Below are 21,337 nucleotides of genomic sequence, written 5' to 3'. Positions count from 1 at the left end.
GTCTTTCCGCCATCCACCTCAGCGCTACAGCCTTCCTGGCCAAGAAGAGAGCCTCCCCCAAAAATACTCTCTGATAATGTGTCCACTGTTCCTCCTCTAATATCCCCAGGATACATATTTTAGGGCAGACTTCTATCGAGACAGGCACCATTGTGGAGAGAATTTCTAAAACCTTACCCCAAAAAACTTGTAAATATCTACATCCCCACATTAAATGCCAGAAATCGGCCCCCTCCTCTTGACATCTATGACACCTGCTGCTGGGCAATCTCCCCATCTTATACAACCTAAGAGCGGACAAATAGCTCCTATGCAATATGAACAATTGTATCAGTTTATTATTTACCGATGGGGAAACCTTAGTGGGTACCAACATAGCCTCCTCCCAGTCCTCAGCATCAAGAGTTGGAATATTAACCTTCCATTTCGCTTCTGCCTCCAATGGTTGAAGAATCATGCGATCACCCAGTAAATATGTATACAGTATAGAAATAATGCCCTTGGGTCCCTGTGATCTCAACACCCCTATCAAAGGGTATTTAGAAATACTGCGACTCGTCCCCCTAAACTGAGCATTCAGGGCGTGCCGTAATTGAAGGTATCTATAAAACATAGTGGGGAATCTCAAATTTCTCCTGTAGTTGCTGCAAAGTCCGCAGTACCCCCCCATCATACAGCTCAGCCAGTGTCCACACCCCGCATCCTTTCCATGTCTCGGCACCCTCCAAGGTTATCAAGTGTGGCATCGTGGGATTATCCCAGAGCGGAGTTGCATCTGGAAAGTCTACATAAGAGTTGAATTTGGCTGCTTTCCATACTTGGTTAGCCAATCTATGAGCAGGAAGTAACCTCCTGGGGACCAAACCTGGAGACTCCAGCACAGGCCATAGAGTAGAGAGATTAAGATGTTCCCTCAACCAATATTCCGGCCCTGGCAGTTCTCCCTGTTTAACCCATGCCGCTACATCCTTCAGCTGGCCGGCCAGATAATATAGAAAAAAATCCGGTAAAGCCGCCCCCCCCCCTTGTCTTAGACCTCTGTAGCACTTTCTGTGAAAGCTTCCTCCTGGCTTTGCCCCACACAAAAGTCGTAACCAGAGAATGTAGCCTATCAAAAAAGGCCTTTGGAACCGGGGCGCATGCGTGCGACAGGAGATACAGACCCTTGGGGAGCAAAATCATTTTAACTAAATTCAGTCTCCCCATCACCGATATCGGCAATGCCTTCCATGTTCTAAATTTATCAATAAATAGGGTCCCTATCGGTTATATATTTCTCGCCACAGACACGCAAGGGTCTTTTGTAATCACAATGCCAGGATACTTAAACTGGTCTACTACCGGTAAATTATGTATACACTCCGGCCATCCATGATCCCAAAGAGGCATAATAGCTGATTTCGTCCAGTTTATGAGCAAGCCCGAGTATGTGCCAAATTTCTCTATTACCTCAATTGCACTGGGGAGGGTCCGCTCAGGCTCGTCCATAAACAGAAGGAGATCATCTGCGTACAGACCTATCCTTTCCTCTCTATCTCCCTTAGAAATCCCCATGAAGGCTCCATCCTGTCTGACCCGCAATGCTAAATGCTCGATTACCACCGCAAACAAGAGGGGGGAAAAGGGGACAGCCCTGTCTTGTGCCTCTATGTAGAGTAAATGAATCCGACAGGGTTCCGTTCACTAGTATATTTGCCTTAGGTCTCTGGTACAGAATCTCAACCCACCGCATGAACCCCGGACCAAACCCAAATTCCTTCAGGATCCGCAACAGGAAAGGCCACTCCACAGAGTCAAAGGCCTTGGCCGTGTCAAGTGACGCCATGGCCCATTCACGACCCTCCGCTACTCCTATCTGAGCAATGACCTGGGCTCTCCTAATATTATCAGAGGTGGTCCTCCCCGGCATGAACCCTGCCTGATCCTGATGTATTATAGACGTAATTACTTTATTTAAACGGGAAGCCAACAGCCTAGTCAGAATTTTGTAGTCTAAATTAAGCAATGAAATCGGCCTGTAAGAGCCACACGCAGTAGGATCCTTATCCGGCTTTAATAAGACCACAATAGTAGCATCATATAAGGTCTCAGGTAGCTGATTGCGCTGGAATGATGCTGAGTACAGCTTAAGAAGTTGGGGACTAAGAATTTCACTATACCTGGAGTAAACTTCAATCGGGATCCCATCCGGGCCCGGTGCCTTCCCAGTTGGTATATCATGAATGGCTAACTGGATTTCTTCCAGGGTTATGCCCTTATCCAGGAGGGCCACCTCCGCTGCGCTTAGCCTAGGGTGTTCCACCTCTGAAATATAATCATTCAGTTCCCTCTCCGTGTAGTGAGCTGCTGAACTGTACAAAGATTGGTAGAACCGTTGGAATCCATCAAGTATTCCTTCACGGGATTCCACCAATTGGGGGGGGGGGGGGGGGGACTGGTTGGTTCTAGCAATCTGAGCTAAAAGCTTACCCGCCCTATCACCCGATTCAAATGACTGCTGCTTCATGAAGAACATTTTCCGATCACTTTTCTCCTTAAGATACATCATGTACGCCATACCTCTAGTCATCCACTCTATCCTATTCTCTTCTGTGGGGACAGAACAAAAAGATGCCTCAGCCTCCCTACATTTAGTGTGCAATTCCAGTTCCTGGCGAGACGTGTCCCTTTTTACATAAGATATTGAGGACCTCAAACATCCCCTCAGGTAGGCCTTCAGGGTATCCCACAATAATAAACCTTCCGTTTCCTCTCCCTGCACTTCTAAGAAAACTCTCAACTGATCGGGAATCCTATCATTTTGTGTAAATGGGGAAAGCCAAAAGGGATGGATTCTCATCTTCCCCCCTCTAGACGCAACCCCGGGAATATCAAAACGTGCCACAACCGCAGCATGATCTGAGGGGCCCTGCGACTCATAAGTAATTGCTACCAGATCCGTATAAATAGCAGCGTTTCCCAGGACATAGTCGATTCTCGAAAGTGCCCCCCTAGCGGGAGTAAAACAGGAGTATTCTCTCAGCTGCGGGTTCCTAAGTCTCCACATATCCACCCATCCCATTTCTGCAGCAATTCTAAACAGAGTGGTTGTCGAGTGGACCCCAGTCCCCCTCCCTTCAGGTGGTCGAAATCTGTCTAACTTCTCCTGCATGACCATGTTAAAGTCTCCCATGCAAATCAGCCGGGCCGAGGGATATTGCGCCGCGAACCCCAGAGCAACATGAAGAAGTTAAAGACCAGCCGGGGGGGGGGGGGTTATATATGTTAATAATAACATATGGGATGTGATCAATAAAGCCATACACTAGTAAGTATTGTCCCTCTGGGTCAGCAACTGACTGCTGCAGTTCCCACAGGAGTCCCTTGCGCACTAATAGGGCCGTACCTCTAGAATTTGATGTACCGTATGACTGAAGTGACCACTGCACCCATTGTTTAACAATTCTGTGTCCAGTGTCAGCCGTCAGATGAGTCTCTTGAAGTCCCAGGACGTGAGGGCAATAGCGTCGCACATGCGAAAATACCGCAATCCTTTTGTTCGGATCTCCCAAGCCTCTCACGTTCCAGGACATCACCACTAGAGATCCCATAATTCAAGCAAAGGGTTATCCCTCCAGTAGTGCAGGATGCCTTCTGGCAAGCGAGATGAAACCTCACTCAGTTTAATAGTTCGCCTCCCAATCACACTCCTATTGAGCAAATGATGTGACCATGCATTCAATAACTTAATAAACACATAACATAACAGGTAAACTCTTAATACCTCTGAACAAACATCCAGTGTATGCATTATAGTGTTAACAACGTGACAATATATTCGGGGACCAGTGCGGGAAGAAGATGTTATGCCCGCACAGGTAGCCGATCATTCCCCGGTCCATGTAAATATTGCAGCTGCAGGTGTAACTAAGCCTCAGTAGGTGCATATATGTCTATCCAGCCCACCTATAGATCAATATCAGCACCAGAACTATATCTATGAACACAATGATCTGGTATCCAAGCGAGCAACACATTGCATGCAAATAAGGCTAAATATAGCACCGTATAATAAGGATAATTAACTCAGTGACAAGGCATCCATATCGTGCCTTTCAAGGGGCCAACAATACTTGCAACTCAGTCCCGGTGTTTCAGGTCAGTGCGGCCTTGGGCGTCTGGCGACCCATTCCTCAGCTTCCTTCGGATCAGTGAAAAAAATAGGCCGGTCACAATCCACCACACGTAGTCGCGCCGGATAAGCCATCGAGTACTGCAAATTCAATTCCCTGAGGCGCCTTTTGACTAAAACGAAGGTGGCCCTCTTCTTCTGCAGATCCGCAGAAAAGTCTGGGAAAAGCGACACATTGGCGTTTTCGTGCGTCAATGCACCCTTGCTCTTTGCTTGGCTGAGAATTAAATCCTGATCCTTCCAGTTTAATAAGCGGGCTAGCAGGGGCCTCGGTGGTGCGCCTGGAGGCGGTGGTCTGGCCGGGACTCTGTGCACCCTTTCCACAGCATAGGCCGCAGAAAACGTGGCTGCAGGAAACTGGGCCTTGAACCACAATTCCAGAAAGCTGGCAGGATCTCTCCCCTCCGCTCTCTCTGGCATCCCCAGTATTCTCACGTTGTTGTGTCGGGCCCGATTCTCCAGGTCGTCGCACTTCTGCCGCCATAATCCCACAGCTCTTTCCACCTCCGTCAGCCTTGAATCCAGCGGTCTGGTGTAGTCCTCCAGCTCCGACACCCGGTCCTCAGTGTGCTTAACTCTTTCCCTCAACTGTTGCACGTCCTGTCTCAGCAGACCCAGGTTGACCCGAACCTCCTCTATCTTGCAGGTAAGGGAGGATTGGCAGGAGGATATCGCTGTGAGGAGCTGCTCAGAGACCGCTTTTAGCGTTATCTCCGGTTCCCCAGCATCTTCGGCCTCTATCTGCTGTGCGGCCTGCCCACGCGTCACCGCTGCACGTGGAGTAGCGGGAGCCGCGGCGCCATGTTGGTTTTCCTGGCGGGCATATTCTTTAAGTTTGTCGGCCGCGGACTGCGCTTTGCTGGGACCCATGTCGTGGTGTCTGGGTTTCCCCCTTCTCCTCTGCACTTGCCACTCTGAGTTTGAGGAATGCAGCTTGGCAGGATTAGTCAGGATATATTCCAGGGACCGGAGCCGCTCTCAAGTGCGTGCGGTCATGTCGGCAGTTGGCCACGCCCCCCGTAACATATATATTTAATTATTTTTTGCAAATCCATGAGTAAAATCAACTGATCGAAATGCATTGGTAGCACCTTGCAGTTCTGTACAGTAATTTTTTAATCTGAGTTTTCAATAAAAGGAGTTGCCTTTATCCTGGTGCTGGATATTTTATCCGGGTGCTTTGTTGACTAGATATCACTGCATGGGCTCAGGAACACATCAAGAAATTATCATCTGTGAACAAAGTTTGCTGTGCAATCCACAAATGGAAGTTAAAACTTTATCAAACCAAGAAGAAGCCATAAGTGAACAGAATCCAGAAACACTGCCATCTTCTATAGGCCAAAGCTCATTTTAGGCCACTTTCACACTCTCGTTGCGAGACGCACCTATAATGCAAACGATTGTATCGGTTCAGAACGGATCCGTTTGCATTATGAAGAATTTAGTCAAAACAGATCCATCCTGACTTACATTGAAAGTCAATGGGGGACGGATCTGTTTTCAATTGCACCATATTGTGTCAGTGAAAACGGATCCGCTCCCATTGACTTACTTTGTAAGTCAGGACGGCTCTGTTTGACTCTGCATTGCAAGCAGCGTTTTGGTGTGCGCATCCAGAGCGGAACGGAGCCAAACTGATGCATTCTGAACGGATTCTTATCCATTCAGAATGCATTGGGGCTGAACTGATCCGTTTTGAATCGTTTGTGAGATCCCTGAAACGGATCTCACAAACGGAATTCAAAACGCCAGTGTGAAACTAGCATAAAATGGAGAACTGTTCTGTGGCCAGATGAATCAGAATTTAAAATTATTTTTGGAAACCACAGACAACTTGTTCTGCAGACTAAAAAGAAGGACCATCCAGCTTGTTACCAGTGCACAGCTCAAAAGCGGGCATCTCTGATGGTATGGGGTTGTATAGTGCCAATGGTGTGGACAGCTTACACATCTAGAAGGGCACTATCAATGCTGAACAGTGTATAGAAGTTTTTAGAACTAATATTTAGACAATGTCTCATTCAAGCAAAGCAATGCTAAACCACATACTGCATACGTCACAACAGCTTGGCTTCTCAGATAAGTTCGGATGCTGAACTGGCTACCTGCAGTCCAAACCTTTCACCAACAGACATTTGGAACATCATGAAAAAGGAAAAATCCAGCAAAGACCACTCAGGACTGTTGAGCAGCTCTAATCCTCCATTAGACAAAAATGGGACAACATCCAGCAATTTGTCGCCTCACTTCCCATACATTTACACACTGTTGTAAAAAGAAGAGGGCATGCTACACAATAGTAGACATGGCCCTGTCCCAACTTCTTTGAGCTGAATTGCTGCCATTAAGTTTTAAAAGGAGTTACATTTTTTTTCATGAAATAGTAAAATAGTAACATCTGATAAGTGTTTTATGATCTACCGGGAATAAAATAAATATGGGCCTATGAAATATAGAAAACATTGCATTCTGTTCTTATTTACATGTACTGATGTTTACACAGCGCCCCAACAATTTTAAAATTGGGGTTGTATGTATTTAGACAGTATAACATGCAGACCGCAGTTGACACTTCACCCCAATGAGCATTTTGCCATTTATTTTTGTGAAGAGTGGAGCTAACTGTATGTTATTATTATAACATTACATATTATACTATACTGCTTAGGGTTGGTTCACACTAGCGTTATGGAGCCCGTTATGGCTTTCCATTATAACGGAAAATAACAATCCATAAGACGGAAGAAAGGATCCGTTTTGCTGCCCACAGACTTGCATTATGACTGAAAGGGCATTCCGTTTGCTCTCCGTCCTAATAGAAGTCTATGGGAACCAAACGGATCAGTCTGGTTCCCGTTATGCAAGACTGAAAACAAAGGACTTTGGGACGCAGACGGATCAGTTATGTTTTCCCATAGAATTCTATTGGGACAGAGAAAAACGGAATGCCTCTTAAAGGCTTCCGTTTTGCATTCCATCCTATGGATTCCGTTATGTTCTGTTATAACGGAAAGCCATAACTGACTCCATAACGCTAGTGTGAACCCACCCTTATTTGAGTTGCATCCTTTAGCTTTTTATTGTATTTGCTCCTTTATAATGTCATGGGAACGTAATCACATGTGCAGTGCTTCATTTTATCCTTTATGTACTTGATGTATATCCCAGGCTATGAGCTGTGCGCTGCGATTGGCCAGCGCTGCAGCAAGGGACGCACCTAATACAAAAACTCCGCCCAGTACAACAGAGGGAGCTGCAGACACCGGAGCCTATACCGGGCGAACGGAGCGGCGCCCAGACATACTAGTAAGTGCAGGGGGACCCCTGGGCGCCGCTCTGCCCACTAATATAGTTAGTTTTTAGACTAGTGAAAGCTCCTCTTTAAATCTATTGTCAGTAGTTTTCAAGCAAAGTTCCAGGTTGATCTGAGCAAATGATGTATGCCAAACCCAAATAAGACGTTTGCATGTTCATAAAAAGTATAATTTCAAACCTTCATTAATGCATTAGTTCTTCTAACAAGCTTTACATTAATATACTGAAAGTGTCTAGAACCAGTCTAGACATAAGGCCTCATTATTTCATCTAAAAATAGTCTTTAAGATGCCTGTAAAGAACTTACAAAATATATGTCCGTCACGGGCACTTCCTCATCTTCCTCAGATCGCTGACTGCCTGTTTCTCCAACTGGACATGTTCTCCCAGTACAGCCTGAGGCCTCGCTGTAAAGACAAATAGCTGCAATAAATTGATTGCAGGGAAAAATTCCTTATATCCTACGTATACTTTCCCTCCTTTATTAGGAACCACCCCTCTAGAAAACCAATATTTTTTTTGTTCTTCAATTGGGTACATTTTTTCTTACCCATGCTTTTCCTCCTCTGGTAGAATCACAGTATCAGATGGTCTGGGCTCCACCTCAACTGAAACCTGCTGAATGTCTTCTGCTCGTGTCTCCTCATAAGTCCTAGACAGAAACAAAAGGTGTAAAACAGCTCCACCATAGTTTTATTGAAGGGATTTATTCAGAGTGTTCGCAGTAGTATGCAGATATGTGGCGATAATGGATGGCTTCACTCTTTAGCTATAAAAAGGGGCAAATATTTAAAAACAAAAAACTCCAAATAGTTTTGGATTGTAGTTGGGTCACTTCTTGGAGCATTGATTCCTACAGCCGGACGCAGCAGCATACTGAATGTGCTGCACAGACTTCAACGGTGGAATAAATCCTTGCAGTCACATTAACCCCTTGAAGGGGTATTCCGGTTGTTGGAAGTTCTCCTATCCACAGGTGAGAGGATGATTACTAGATTGTGGGGGTCCTACCACTGGGACATCCACCGAACATGAGAACGAGGGCCCCGTACCCCCCTGCAGCCCTACTGAAATAATTGAAGCGGCTGGCCGCAGCTCCATTCATTTGCATGGGAATTCTAGAGTTAGCCAAATACAGTGCTCAGCTATCTCAGGAATTCCCATAGAAATGAATGGAGTGGCTGCACGCATGTGTGACCGTTCACTGTTCATTTCAGAGGGGCTGCAGGGGGTACGGGGCCCTCGTTCTCATAACTGGTGGGGGTCCAAGTGGTAGGATCCCCAACGATCTGATAGTTATTCCCTATCCTGTGGATAGGGGAAACTGGAAACAACCGGAATACCCCTTTAACCACTTCAGCCCCGCTAGCTAAAACCCCCTTCATGACCAGGCCACTTTTTACACTTCTGCACTACACTACTTTCACCGTTTATCGCTCGGTCATGCAACTTACCACCCAAATGAATTTTACCTCCTTTTCTTCTCACTAATAGAGCTGTCATTTGGTGGTATTTCATTGCTGCTGACATTTTTACTTTTTTTGTTATTAATCGAAATTTAAAGATTTTTTTGCAAAAAATGACATTTTTCACTTTCAGCTGTAAAACTTTAAAAAAAAAAAACGACATCCATATATAAATTTTTCGCTAAATTTATTGTTCTACATGTCTTTGATAAAAAAAAAAATGGTTTGGGTAAAAGTTATAGCGTTTACAAGCTATGGTACAAAAATGTGAATTTCCGCTTTTTGAAGCAGCGCTGACTTTCTGAGCACCTGTCATGTTGTTTCCGCTAACTTGGGCCAAAAAATTGTCTGAATGGAGCCTTACAGGGGGGGGGGGTGATCAATGACAGGGGGGTGATCACCCATATAGACTCCCTGATCACCCCCCTGTCATTGATCACCCCCCTGGTAAGGCTCCATTCAGACGTCCGTATGATTTTTACGGATCCATGGATCGGATCCGCAAAACACATGCGGACGTCTGAATGGAGCCTTACAGGGGGGTGATCAATGACAGGCGGGTGATCACCCATATAGATTCCCTGATCACCCCCTGTCATTGATCACCCCCGTCATTGATCACCCCCCTGTAAGGCTCTATTCAGACGTCCGTATGATTTTTACGGATCCATGGATCGGATCCGCAAAACACATGCGGACGTCTGAATGGAGCCTTACAGGGGGGTGATCAATGACAGGGGCTGATCAGGGAATCTATATGGGTGATCACCCCCCTGTAAGGCTCCATTCAGACGTCCGTATGTGTTTTGCGGATCCGATCCATGTATCCGTGGATCCGTAAAAATCATACGGACGTCTGAACGGAACCTGACAGGGGGGTGATCAATGTCAGGGGGGTGATCAGGGAGTTTATATGGGGTGATCATGGGTTCATAAGGGGTTAATAAGTGACGGGGGGGGGGGGTGTAGTGTAGTGTGGTGTTTGGTGCGACTTTACTGAGCTACCTGTGTCCTCTGGTGGTCGATCCAAACAAAAGGGACCACCAGAGGACCAGGTAGCAGGTATATTAGACGCTGTTATCAAAACAGCGTCTAATATACCTGTTAAAAAAAAAAAAAAAAAAAAAAATCACATCTCCAGCCTGCCAGCGAGCGATCGCCGCTGGCAGGCTGGAGATCCACTCGCTTACCTTCCGTTCCTGTGAGCGCGCGCGCCTGCGTGCGTTCACAGGAAATCTCGGGTATCGCGAGATGACGCGCCGATGCGTCCAGGAGGAGTAAATCAACCACCTCCCGGACGCATCGGTGCGTTAGGCGGTCGGGAGGTGGTTAAGAACATTGCCTATTTAGGCTTTTTTTTTCCACTTTTCATTCCTGCCTTTGAAGCGCCATATAATTTTTGTGTGGCGATAGCAATATGACATCTTGTGTTAGCAGGACTAGTTGCAATTTTTTAAAGGGGTCTTCAGAGACTGGAAATACCCCCACCCCATGTGCCCAGGCACCTTACACTGATTCTACTTACCTGGCTCTGCTCCCTGTGCCGCTCCGGGTTTCTGCACAGCCGGCGGGTGACACTAGGGAAGCTCTACTTAGTCACCGCCAGCCATTGGCTGCATCCCTCCCCAGCACTGGATGTTTTCATCTGTGCACAGGGAGAAGCAGCGGTGTCATGCGTGAACCAGGAGCGGCACAAGGCAAGTAGAATCAGTGTGAGGGGCCTGGGCATTTCCAGTCTCGGACAACCCCTTTATTAGCACCATTTTAGGGTACATATAATGTATTGAAAGGCTCACTGGGGGAAAGGGGGGAAAAAAATGGAGAAAAAAAATAAAACTATATATACACACAATAAAAAAATAAAAATGGCATTTTTTTAAAAAGGGGTTATCCGAGACTGGAAATGCCCCCCCATATACATTTTTTTTTTCTCCAGATAAAAAACAAAACAAAAACACAACAAACAACTACATTTTTGTAATCACCGTCAAATCTTTTTCTCTTCCGTTCATTGGGGGACATAGGCTTGACCATGGGCATAGCTGCTGCCACTAAGCACAAAAGTGTGAGCTCCTCCCACCAGCTATACCCCCCCCCCCCCCCCTTTTTTTTTTTTTTTTTATAGGAACAAAGCTAAAACAGTTAGTGGAAAAGAAGTAGAAAGAAAAAAAAAAAAAAAAAAAACACGAAGCCCAACTATGTAAAAACCCACAACCGAACCAGACCACAATGAAGGCCAAACCAAAAAAACTAGAGAACAGGTGAGAGCTGTGTCCCCCAATGAACAGAAGAGAAAAAGATTTTACAGCAAGTACAAAAATCTAGTTTGCTCATCCGTGTCATTGGGGGACACACATGCTTGACCAGGGGACGTTCAAGAGCAGTCCCAAGAGTGGGCCAGAAGACAAAGATGAAGAAACAGTCAGAGAACCACCGTCTGCAGCACATTGCGCCCAAGTGAAATGGCCGAGCATGCAAAGGTGTGCACCCCGTAAAACATAGAGAAAGTGTGTAAAGAGGACCAGGTTGCAGCCTTACATACCTGAAGGGCCGAAGCTCCATGATGCGCAGCCCAGGAAGCCCCTACCACACAAGCGGAATGAGCTAACACGGAAGGGTGGTTTCTGGCGTTTGGTACAAAAAGTTTCCACAATAGTAAAAAAAAAAATCCATCATGAAATAGACAATTTGGACGCCGCTAGTCTTCGCCTTGGGCCCTCTCTGATCACAAAAAGGGAATCCACCTTCCAGAAAGATGACATCTGTGACAGATAAATGCAAATAGCCCAAACAAGATCCAGAGTCTGGAGAGAGAGCTTTTCGGGAGTGAAATGGATAGGGGCAACATAATCTTTTCATAGAGGTGGAACAAAGACACCACCTCCGGAGGAAAAAACTGAACAGGATGGAGGACCACCTTGCCCTGATGGAGCACCAGGAAAGGACAGTGACAGGAAAGGGCTGCAAGTTCTGACACCCGCCGAATGGAGACTGCTACCAAAAAGACCCCCTTATATGAGAGAAAGAAGATAGACATCTGCTGCAAAAGGAAATCACTCGAGGGCATCAAGGACAAGACTAAGCTCTCACAAGCTCAGGGGCTGGCGGTAGGGAGGTACCGAAGCAGCAAGAAGGTCCGAAACGCACAGAGGCCAGGTTACGCTGAAATAAAATGGAAAACTTAGCCCTTTAGGGAACTGAGTGCCAGCTCCATCTCCAGGCTGGATTGCAGGGAAGGATAAGAGTTTGGGAAGCAAATATCACATGGTAGACAGCTGGTTGTGCACACACAAATGAAAGAAGGATTTCCAGGTCCTGTAATAAATCTTAGAGGAAGCAGGCTTCTTGGCATGGATCATCGTCTGGATGACAGCTTCCAAAAAAAACGCAGGCCCTGAGAATGGCTGCCTCAACAGCCATGCCTTTAAATGCAGCGACTAAATTCCAGTGAAAGAGGACCCTGAGATAACAGATCCTCTCAAAGTGGGAGACACCAGGGTTCGTCAATGAGAAGGTCTACCAGCGATGCATGCGACATAGCCAATCCGGAGCCACTAGAATCACTGGGAGGACTTCCGGTTCTGTCGCTGCTATGTGAGGACACAGTGAACAGAGCTCCTCTGCTACACCGACACCACGAGCGCCATTTCAGAGCATCTACACAGCATTTCCTCTTCAGAAACCTGGAAATGGCACCTGGAGGTTCCATCCTCGCTACATGGACCGGTACTTATTACGGATTACGATTACGGAGCTGACAAATCCACTGGATCTCAGCACTCCAGTTGAACCCCCCCCCCCCCCCCCTACCAAAATGGCTGCGGGCTCACCACTGGTGCTCCATGGGGACAGCTCCCAGGAACTTTTGCCTTCAGATGGGGGTTTTCAGATCCACTGGACTACAAGCGACTTGCCATAGAAGTGGCGCTGTGCATTACCCCAGACATCCAGAGAACTTTGGAGACCACCAGTCTTCCCTGAACGCTGGGGGAGCTAGAACAGGAAGTGCAATCCCTCAATTCCACCTCAGCAGATATGGAAGCCACTATACAGACCCAACAACGAGCTCTTTAGAAGCTATGCAGCAAGGGCAATAACCTAAGGATGGTGGGCTTACAAGAAACCATTAGGCCCTCCGAATTGCTGGACCTTTGTGAGCAGGAACTGCCGGAGGCTTTAACTGCTGGGTAGAGCGCGCACACACGTAGGACCGGACCCCTTAGTGCAACGCAACACAAACCCAGCTTCCTCCTCCTCCACTTACCGTGGGAGACCCCGCCAAGTAATACTGGTTGCTGGACTTTAATGACAAAGGGGGTCATACTGAGCAATTTCCAAAGACGACAACTTCGGCAGAAGTAGTGAAACGACGCAAAGCATTTTGCTCCATCTACACCAAGCTATTTCATAAAAACATCCGCTTCCAGGTCATATATCCGGCCATGCTGAAGGTCTACTATGCCCAGTGAGGTGTCTTCACTTTCGACTCTCCTGCAGCGGCAGAAGCATTGAATAACGTCCCTTCCATGACGGCCTCAAATACAACTCCCTTCTTGGCAAGGTCCCCCTTGCGCTTCCAGAGAAAGATCACCGGACGCCAACGAGGGGGGGGTCGCTCGGTGAGAAGCTTGATGGGGCGCTCCAGAAGATTGACCTCAGAATTGTCGGACAGGTTTTCCCAGTGCTGATCTGCCTGGCCCCAAAAGGGACCCCTCACTTGTTAGAGGGAGAAGACAGCGGGGCTATACAGGTTTAGGACTTTTAAGTTCTTAGGTTCTGTTTTTTAGATAACTAACTGCATTAGGTTGATTAGGCTGATTCAGTTACTTTTTTTTTTGTTTTTCCTTTCTCTCCCTCTTCCTTCCCCATAGAGAGATGTGACTTAACAAAAATTGAAGGGATGCGCTCCCCACAAAAGCGCTCCCAACGCTTAGGGCTCTTTCACGCGCGTGGATCCTGTGCGGGTAATCTGCTGCGTGAAAGAGAGCCAAGCCCTGTTCTGGACAGCAGAGACACAGAGCATTATTACTCAGGTTATTACTCAGAGACAGTGTCTCTGCTGTCCAGAACGGGGCTTGGCTCTCTTTCACACAGCGGATTAACCGCACGGCATCCGCTCGTGTGAAAGAGCCCTTAAGGCATATGAAGCGACTGTGGCCTGACATAGTCCTCCTACAGGAAACCTACCTAGCAGAAAATGGCTGCGGAAACTCTGGGTTGGTAGAGGAAGCCCGAGGGGGGAGTGAAGTTCCCGAACATACGAGGATACAATAACACTCATGAGACACATCATGGATTGGCTACACGGGACAGACCACTTCTCCAACAGAGATCTGGAACACAACCTAGTGACTCCTTGGGGGCCTGGTGTCTTGCCTGGATGCCAACTTGGCCCGCGGAACTCAGTGTTAGTGAAAGATACAGTGGTTGCATGGAAAGTGATTAGGAAGGCTTTTGGGCTCCCCTACTCAATATAAAAAAAGATGCTGTTATGGAATCATCCTGAGTTTCCCCAAGGGAGGCATGTTATGTTTTCTGGAAATTGGAGATCAAGAAGGATAGTTAGGGCGGAAAATCGGATACATGTGGAGGAGAAATGTTGGTCGTCTCCCCGGCAACTGTAGGAAAGATACCAACTGCCAGACTCACTTTCTTCACATCATGCAAGTGCTAGGATTCTGCAGGCATAGAGTTCAGGACTTATCCAAAGAAGCACTCACGAACACCTTTGATGATATAGTAGGAACCACTCTGCAAATTATATCACTTTTGGGACTTTATAGAGCCAGGTCTGGCAATTTCATGAAAGTCTCACCATCCAAGCCCTTTTCTAAATGGAAAAAAATAATGATGGGCGCGGAGATTAGAGAGAAAATTCTGAAAGGGGGGGGGGGGGGCAAAGGTCTGCTCCGGTGTCAATGAGAGATGGCGGGAATCCTACTTCAAAGATAATGCATAACACCATATATGGTTTTAATTTCCCAGCTTCTTCCAGGTTTCCAGAGCGCATTACCCATTGCCTAAAATGCAAAGAACCGGCATATGGTCATGCCCCCAGGTGTCAGTTATGGAAGGACTTGACAGCATATATTAGGACGCGCTGGTCTGTCAACCTCCCCCTAGAATCTCAGACGTTGTTTCATTACATTCGCCTACTGGCATCTCAATCCACTCACCCCAAAATGCCCCTCTCTTCCTCCATTTGATACTGCTAGTTGCCAAGAAAGTTTTATTACAACAATGGTAGTCTAGCTCCTTGCCTGATGCATCAGCAGCGATTTCTCCACTGAAGCCGTTGTTGAGGTATGATCAGATCGAGGCAGAGAGGCACAAAGAGGGTGCAGCTACTAAATTCTTCCGAAAATGGAAGCTCTTCCTCATCACTCATTTTAGTCCCACTGAAATCTCGGAGGTGGTTAAACCATTCCAGTATACCTCCTGGTACCTCATGTATTCCCTAAAAGGTACTTTGGGCTCCCTTCAAGTGTAATCCTCCCCCCCTTCTTGACTTGCCATGGCTGCTGGGCTCTGGTGGCCCGCCTTGGTGGTTGAGGTAGGCAACTGAAATGGAGTCGGACAGAATGCGAATCGGCTGCCCCAGCAGACGGTCTGTACAGTGAGCCAGAGATGGTCGAATAGCTGTCAATTCCAGGATTTTTGATTGGAATGGAGCATTCCTCGGGAGACCAAGTGACCTGCATGGAGAGACTTCCCAACACCCATCCACAGCCTCGCAGGCTGGCATCTGTCATAACCACAAGCTAGGGGTGGGGAATGAATGAGCAGACCCAATGTCAACATCAGTTAAGTGGCCCACCACCTGATACGTGTTGGAGTGAAAAGACACAGAAGCTGATTCAGTGAGGCTGGAGACCTGTCCCAACAGGTGATAATGGACCTCTGAAGAGTCCAGGAGTATACTATATATTTTTATATGAATTATACTTAATTTATGCAAGGCACATTGATCTAACATTGGAGGACATTTAATCAGGTTACAATCAGAACTTTACAACTCCTAATTGATGTCTAGAGGAGAGACTGGAATCTTTTTGTTTAAAATGTAGACTGTAGGGTTATCTAGGCCAACGGAGACTCTCTGACTGCAAGAACAATGAATAACGTTTTCTGTCCATTGCATGTACGGTTTACAGTAAAGGTGACTATTGTATGTCACCTAGGTCTACACAGAAGTGCCCGGACAAGAATTTTCCCGTCGCATTTTAAGTTATACAACTGCCACCACTACAACGGTATTAGATAAAATCAACCTATCAGAATATCAGTTTAGTTTTTTAAACGACCAGACTTATGTTTAGGTTTGACATTTTGTATTAGCCAAATTAGATGTCCTCCACATGTTAGTCAATGGGTAAAAATGGTATAAGAAGGAAGGCTGAATGTAGGTGAGCGGTAAATTAACTGAGGTAACATCATTCTCAGTATTAGTAGGTTCATTCATCGTAAGAGCTATAAACCTTGCTATATCTGGGCCTGATAAAGCTTCATCTCTGGAAAAGAACAGATGACTACCATCACTTCATTATTAATAGTGTGGAACTGTGCAAAGCAGACTGCTTTGAAGGCAGAGACCATGAGACCCAGGAATTGACAAGAGGGGGGCAGGCATGGTGTCACGGTTCCTCCTGTGAGAGGTGAAAAGATCGGATAGACTTGCTGCACATGAGGCTGACAGATCTGTTTTCCTTTATGTATGTTGTTGTTTGGCAGGATCTCACCTCTCCTCAGGTGCCACTTGTTATCAGTGATGAGGCTCTATTTAGATCCGCCTCACACTGTTGACCAGGCGGTTGATAGTTTCTGCTTGGAGTTGCTAGTGCTGGTTTGTCTTGGATCTCCTGCTTCTCCATACATCTCCAAGTACTTGTTGCCTTCGCTGTTTATTATCTGGTGTGTGTTGTTTCTAAGCCTCAGTGAGAGACGCAGGTTTCTTCATTCTGGAAGGAACCAGCTGTCTCATCCCCTGATACCTATCCTAGGGCTCGTCAGTTTTAGCAGGGATTTAGGTATCCGGTGTATGAGTATTTTCACCATCAGGATCTGCTCATACTGGGAGGAGTTAGGGAAAGGCCTAGGGATTACTAGGAGGTTACTATTCCTCTGCCTTAGCTTTTGAGGCCTAGATTGTTGTCTATTCGTTGTGTTGTGCATTTGGCGTTTTCCCTTTCCCCTTAACCTATGACACATGGCCGCAGTAAGTGAAGGACCTAAAGGAAGGTGAAGTGTGGACAGCTGCTCCAGGGGTAAAACACTTTGGCAGGTCAAGTGTTGAACAGCATGCCCAGATACGTTAGCTGCTGAGACAGATGAAGGCATAACTTGGAAAGGTTTAGGATCCAACAGAAGAGTTCCAAAGGTATCTAAGACAATCTGCAGATTGTCTGCTGCTGCAGAGAATGTAATCCAGGTATGGAATCACCACAATCCTCCTGGCACGGAGTAGAGCTATGACCGAGGCCAGAATCTTTGTGAAGACCCTCGAAGTCATGGTGAACCCGAACTGGAGGGCAACAAACTGGTAATGGAAGGGACCAATGGCAACCCAGAGAAACATTTGGTGGCTTGCACAGATGGGAACATGAAGGTAAGCATTCTTGAAATCCATCAAGGACAGATATTCTCCCTGCTCCATGGACGTTATGACCAACTACAAGGACTCCATCCTAAAGTGCCTCATCTGAAGTGGTTGAGAGCTTTGAGGTCCAGGATGGGCTGGACCATTCCCCTTCTTTTTGAGTACCACAAAGAGAATGCAGTAAAATCAGTGAAAATGTTTTTTGGATGAAAACGGGAAATATCACGCTCTGCCACAGAAGAGAGTGGATGGCTTGAAAAAAAAAAAAAAAAAAAAAGGCTACGGAGGAAGAGAGTTTGGTAGATAGCCATGAGAAGGGCCGAAAAGCAGACAATAATAAGCCTGGCTGCGTCCAGAGAGGCCTCACAGATTTAAGAGCTGGCATGTAAAATTTGCAGAGCAAATGTCGGAAAGATCCTCCACAGCGTCCCCTGAGGCAATACCCTGTCGCAATTTGCTTGCCCTCTCTGCCATGGCCTTGCTCACCCAAGTAGAAACAAAAACTGGATGCTAGGCTGAAGAGACGGCTTCAAAAGAAGATTTAGCGAAGGATTCTAGCTCCTTGTCCCTCTGGTCCGAAAAAGAAGCACCATTCGCCATGGGCAAGGTGGTCAACAACAACCATTTTTTGACAAAATGTTCCTGGAAGGGCTTTAATATGTCTATGCGTTTTGGCAAGGAAAAAAAACGTCAATCTGGGAAGTTCCACTCCTTGGAAAGAGAGGAATCAAAATCTGCATGGTCAAAGAAGAATTTGGGGTGAGCAATGGGGACATCTGAAGGCAAAAACCCGATTCTGATGAAGAAGGTTCTAGCTGCTCAACCTGTAGGGTCCCTGCTACACTCACAATGAGACTCTCAGATGCTCCCTCCTTAGAAAACATGTCTGAGCGAGACTTCCTAGGAGGAGGGGGAGAGACAACGGGAGATACAGAAGCCCTGTGGGGGAGGATGTACTGGCCTGTTTAGTAGGACGGCCACGATGGGACTTAGCTGTAGTTCCTCAGAGTCTGAATGGTCAGAGGGAGGCCGCAAGGACAAATACCCCAACATTTCAACAATAGCTTTGTTAGTGCAGGACATTTCCCACACTATCTTTGCCAACTCTGGTTCCGCCATAGGCAGGGGAGGAGGGGCAGCAGGGACGGGACCGCAAATGCCCGGCGGCTGGGCGGGGCATGAGGAACGGAAGTTGTCGCCCATTTAGAAGCTTCAGCTCTGGCTTCGTACCTAGTACCCAACTGCTGTGGCCCCAAGGAAGGCAAAAAAGGGGGGAAACTAGATCCTACAAGAAAGGATAGATGTAGCTTACTCAGGTTACTGTGTATGTGTTCCCCCCCAAGGCAGCGCAGGCCACTGTGCGCACGCCAGGCAGGACATGGGTGGAGCCTGAAAAACAGCACAATAAATTTAAGATGAGGGAGGAGGAACAACAGAAGCCCAGACACCCCACTCCAGTAGAAAACAAGTGGCTGGAAGTGCAGGCTGCAATAAAAGCTGGATCCTCAATTTTCAGCGGCGACCGCTGGCAGGAGGAGTGCCCGAACAGGCAGGCCACAATGACACCAGGACCTCGATTTTTCGCAGCCGCCAATGACCTAAAGGGCAGCAGAACCGGTAGGCCATAAATTGAGCCGGGGGCTAGAGTTGGCTGCCAGCTGGATGAACGTCAGAGCTGGAAGGCCAGAAACAGAGCTGGGGCATAGATTTTAGCAGTGGCTGCTGGCTGGGAGAGAGGAGGAAGCAGCCCCAGAACTAGTGATAGCCACTGGAACCATACAGTGCAGGAGAAGGGCTAGGAGAAGAGGGGCCAGCAGAGGTCAATATGTAGGAAAAACCCAGGCCATTACGATGAAAAAACAGGGTAGGAAAAGGTTAATACTTACCTGTCTGATTTATTTATTTAAATCTTTTTTTTATTAAAGTTTAACAAAGAGCATTACAAACACTCCATTTGCAACCAAACTACAAATAAGTCCAATCCATTAATTCTCATGGGATTAATCATAGCAGCTTCCTTCAGCCCTTGCCCAGAACAGAAGCGAATAGTAACTTATTAGTATGAATAGCACCCAATATATTATGTCATGGAATAGTAGAGAGTACTGCATATACATACATACATACACACACACACACACACACACACACACACACCCCTTCATCGGCCGGATATAAACGCCACTACCTCCTAGAGTATCAGCGTTTGGGCGCCAATCCTAGGATCCCATATCTTCATGAACCGGTTGGGGGTCCCTCGGCGCTCATATATTAACTTATATAACTCAAGGTCAGTATTAACTAATTGTATCCATTGTTGCACAGTAGGACTCTTAGGGGGTTTCCAATTCAGAGTATTCTGTATAATTTCCTACCAAATTTGGTGGGAACAATCTCATTAGCTATCCCCAGCAGACTCATCAGCGCAGTGCAGACATTGGGAAAACCCAATTTATCAATAATGTAAGCATGAACCTCTCCCCAGAAGCCATAAATGACCGGACACTGACAAAATCATGTGTATTTGGCAGCCCGTCTCATATCCACACAGCGTACACTGAGGGTCTGGTAATTTACGCATTTTTAAGTGTCTCAGGGGTATAGTATATCCTATGAAGCCACTTAGCTTGAATCAACTGATCTCTAGCACTTACTACTGTGGATCTCCATGTATGACTACTGCTTCTACAGGGCCACACTCCAGCTTTAGTGGATCTCTACCAAACGGAGCATAACAGGCATGTCTAAGCTGAAAGTATCTGTACAAACCAATGTTGGGTCAGATAAAATTCTTGCTTCAGACTGTTAAAGGATCTAAAAGAAAAAAACAAGAAAAAAAAAAAACCCATCATACAGTTGGGTAAGATAACGCACCCCTTTTTGGGGTCAAAATTCTAATTCCGTTATTGAGAACAATTCCGGCAATCCTCTATTTTTCCACAATGGCAAATATGGTGACCAAGTAACGCTATTCTTGCCGTAATTACGCATCTGACTCCATTTAACCCAAATCTTCACTACCGCAGCCATCGATTGGGTATAGTATTCCGCAGAACCAGCCCCTTTCCTATATGCCAAATTCATAAGCGCTTTATCAACGCTTCTTCCAACACTACCGCCGGATTACCCGAATCTGCCCGCACCCACCACGCCACATAGCTTAGCTGCACAGTTACATGATACATGTATAGATTGAGCAGAGCAAGGCCTCCTTATAGGCAAGATGCCTGAAGGGTGCGTCTCGGTATTCTAGGAGAAGATTTTTTCCATAAAAAGGGAGTGAATACTCTATAGTAGTAAAGTGTTTCCTGGAAAGTAGTATTGGGGCAGCCCTATATAGGTATAGCAATTTCGGGAGAAGAATCATTTTTATAATATTAATACGCCAAATGAAATTCAAAAAGTTTTACCACGCTTCTAATTTTCTGGTAATGTATTGCATTGTAGGAACATTTAGGTCGCATAACTTTGCCACCTCTCTGTGAATAGTGATCCCCAAATATGTAAATTGCTCTACAATTTGAAGCTTAGTGTTCCATGAAATGTGAATTGGATCAAATCCATCAATTAAGCAAAGACTTGACTTGGCCCAATTCACGCGAAGACCCGAAAAGCTACCAAAATAACCCACAACATTTAAAAGGGTATCTAAGGACTTCCCCGGATCAGCTAGGTATACCAACATGTCATCAGCATATAACGAAAGCTTTTCTGTTATTCCGGCTATCTCACACCCTTCTATACAGGAGTTAGAGGAAATTAGTATCGATAAAGGTTCCATTATTA

At 46.4% G+C, this 21,337-nt stretch overlaps 1 protein-coding gene across 7 annotated transcripts in view; it reads right to left on the bottom strand.

The window, feature by feature from the left end:
* The window catches only part of PIP5K1C (phosphatidylinositol-4-phosphate 5-kinase type 1 gamma), a 99,311-nt gene that overhangs the window by 28,521 nt on the left and 49,453 nt on the right, over positions 1-21,337 (bottom strand). For all 7 annotated transcript variants that reach the window (XM_044268690.1, XM_044268699.1, XM_044268677.1 and 4 more), the window contains 2 exons: positions 8,040-8,141; positions 7,797-7,896 (listed from right to left, as the gene is read on the bottom strand). In XM_044268690.1, the coding sequence (XP_044124625.1) occupies positions 7,797-7,896; positions 8,040-8,141 (202 nt within the window). The remainder of the gene's footprint in view (positions 1-7,796; positions 7,897-8,039; positions 8,142-21,337) is intronic.

The sequence above is a fragment of the Bufo gargarizans genome, chromosome 1 (genome assembly GCF_014858855.1).
Source record: "Bufo gargarizans isolate SCDJY-AF-19 chromosome 1, ASM1485885v1, whole genome shotgun sequence".
Classification (NCBI taxonomy): Eukaryota; Metazoa; Chordata; class Amphibia; order Anura; family Bufonidae; genus Bufo; species Bufo gargarizans.
This window is presented reverse-complemented; position numbering and strand designations above follow the sequence as displayed.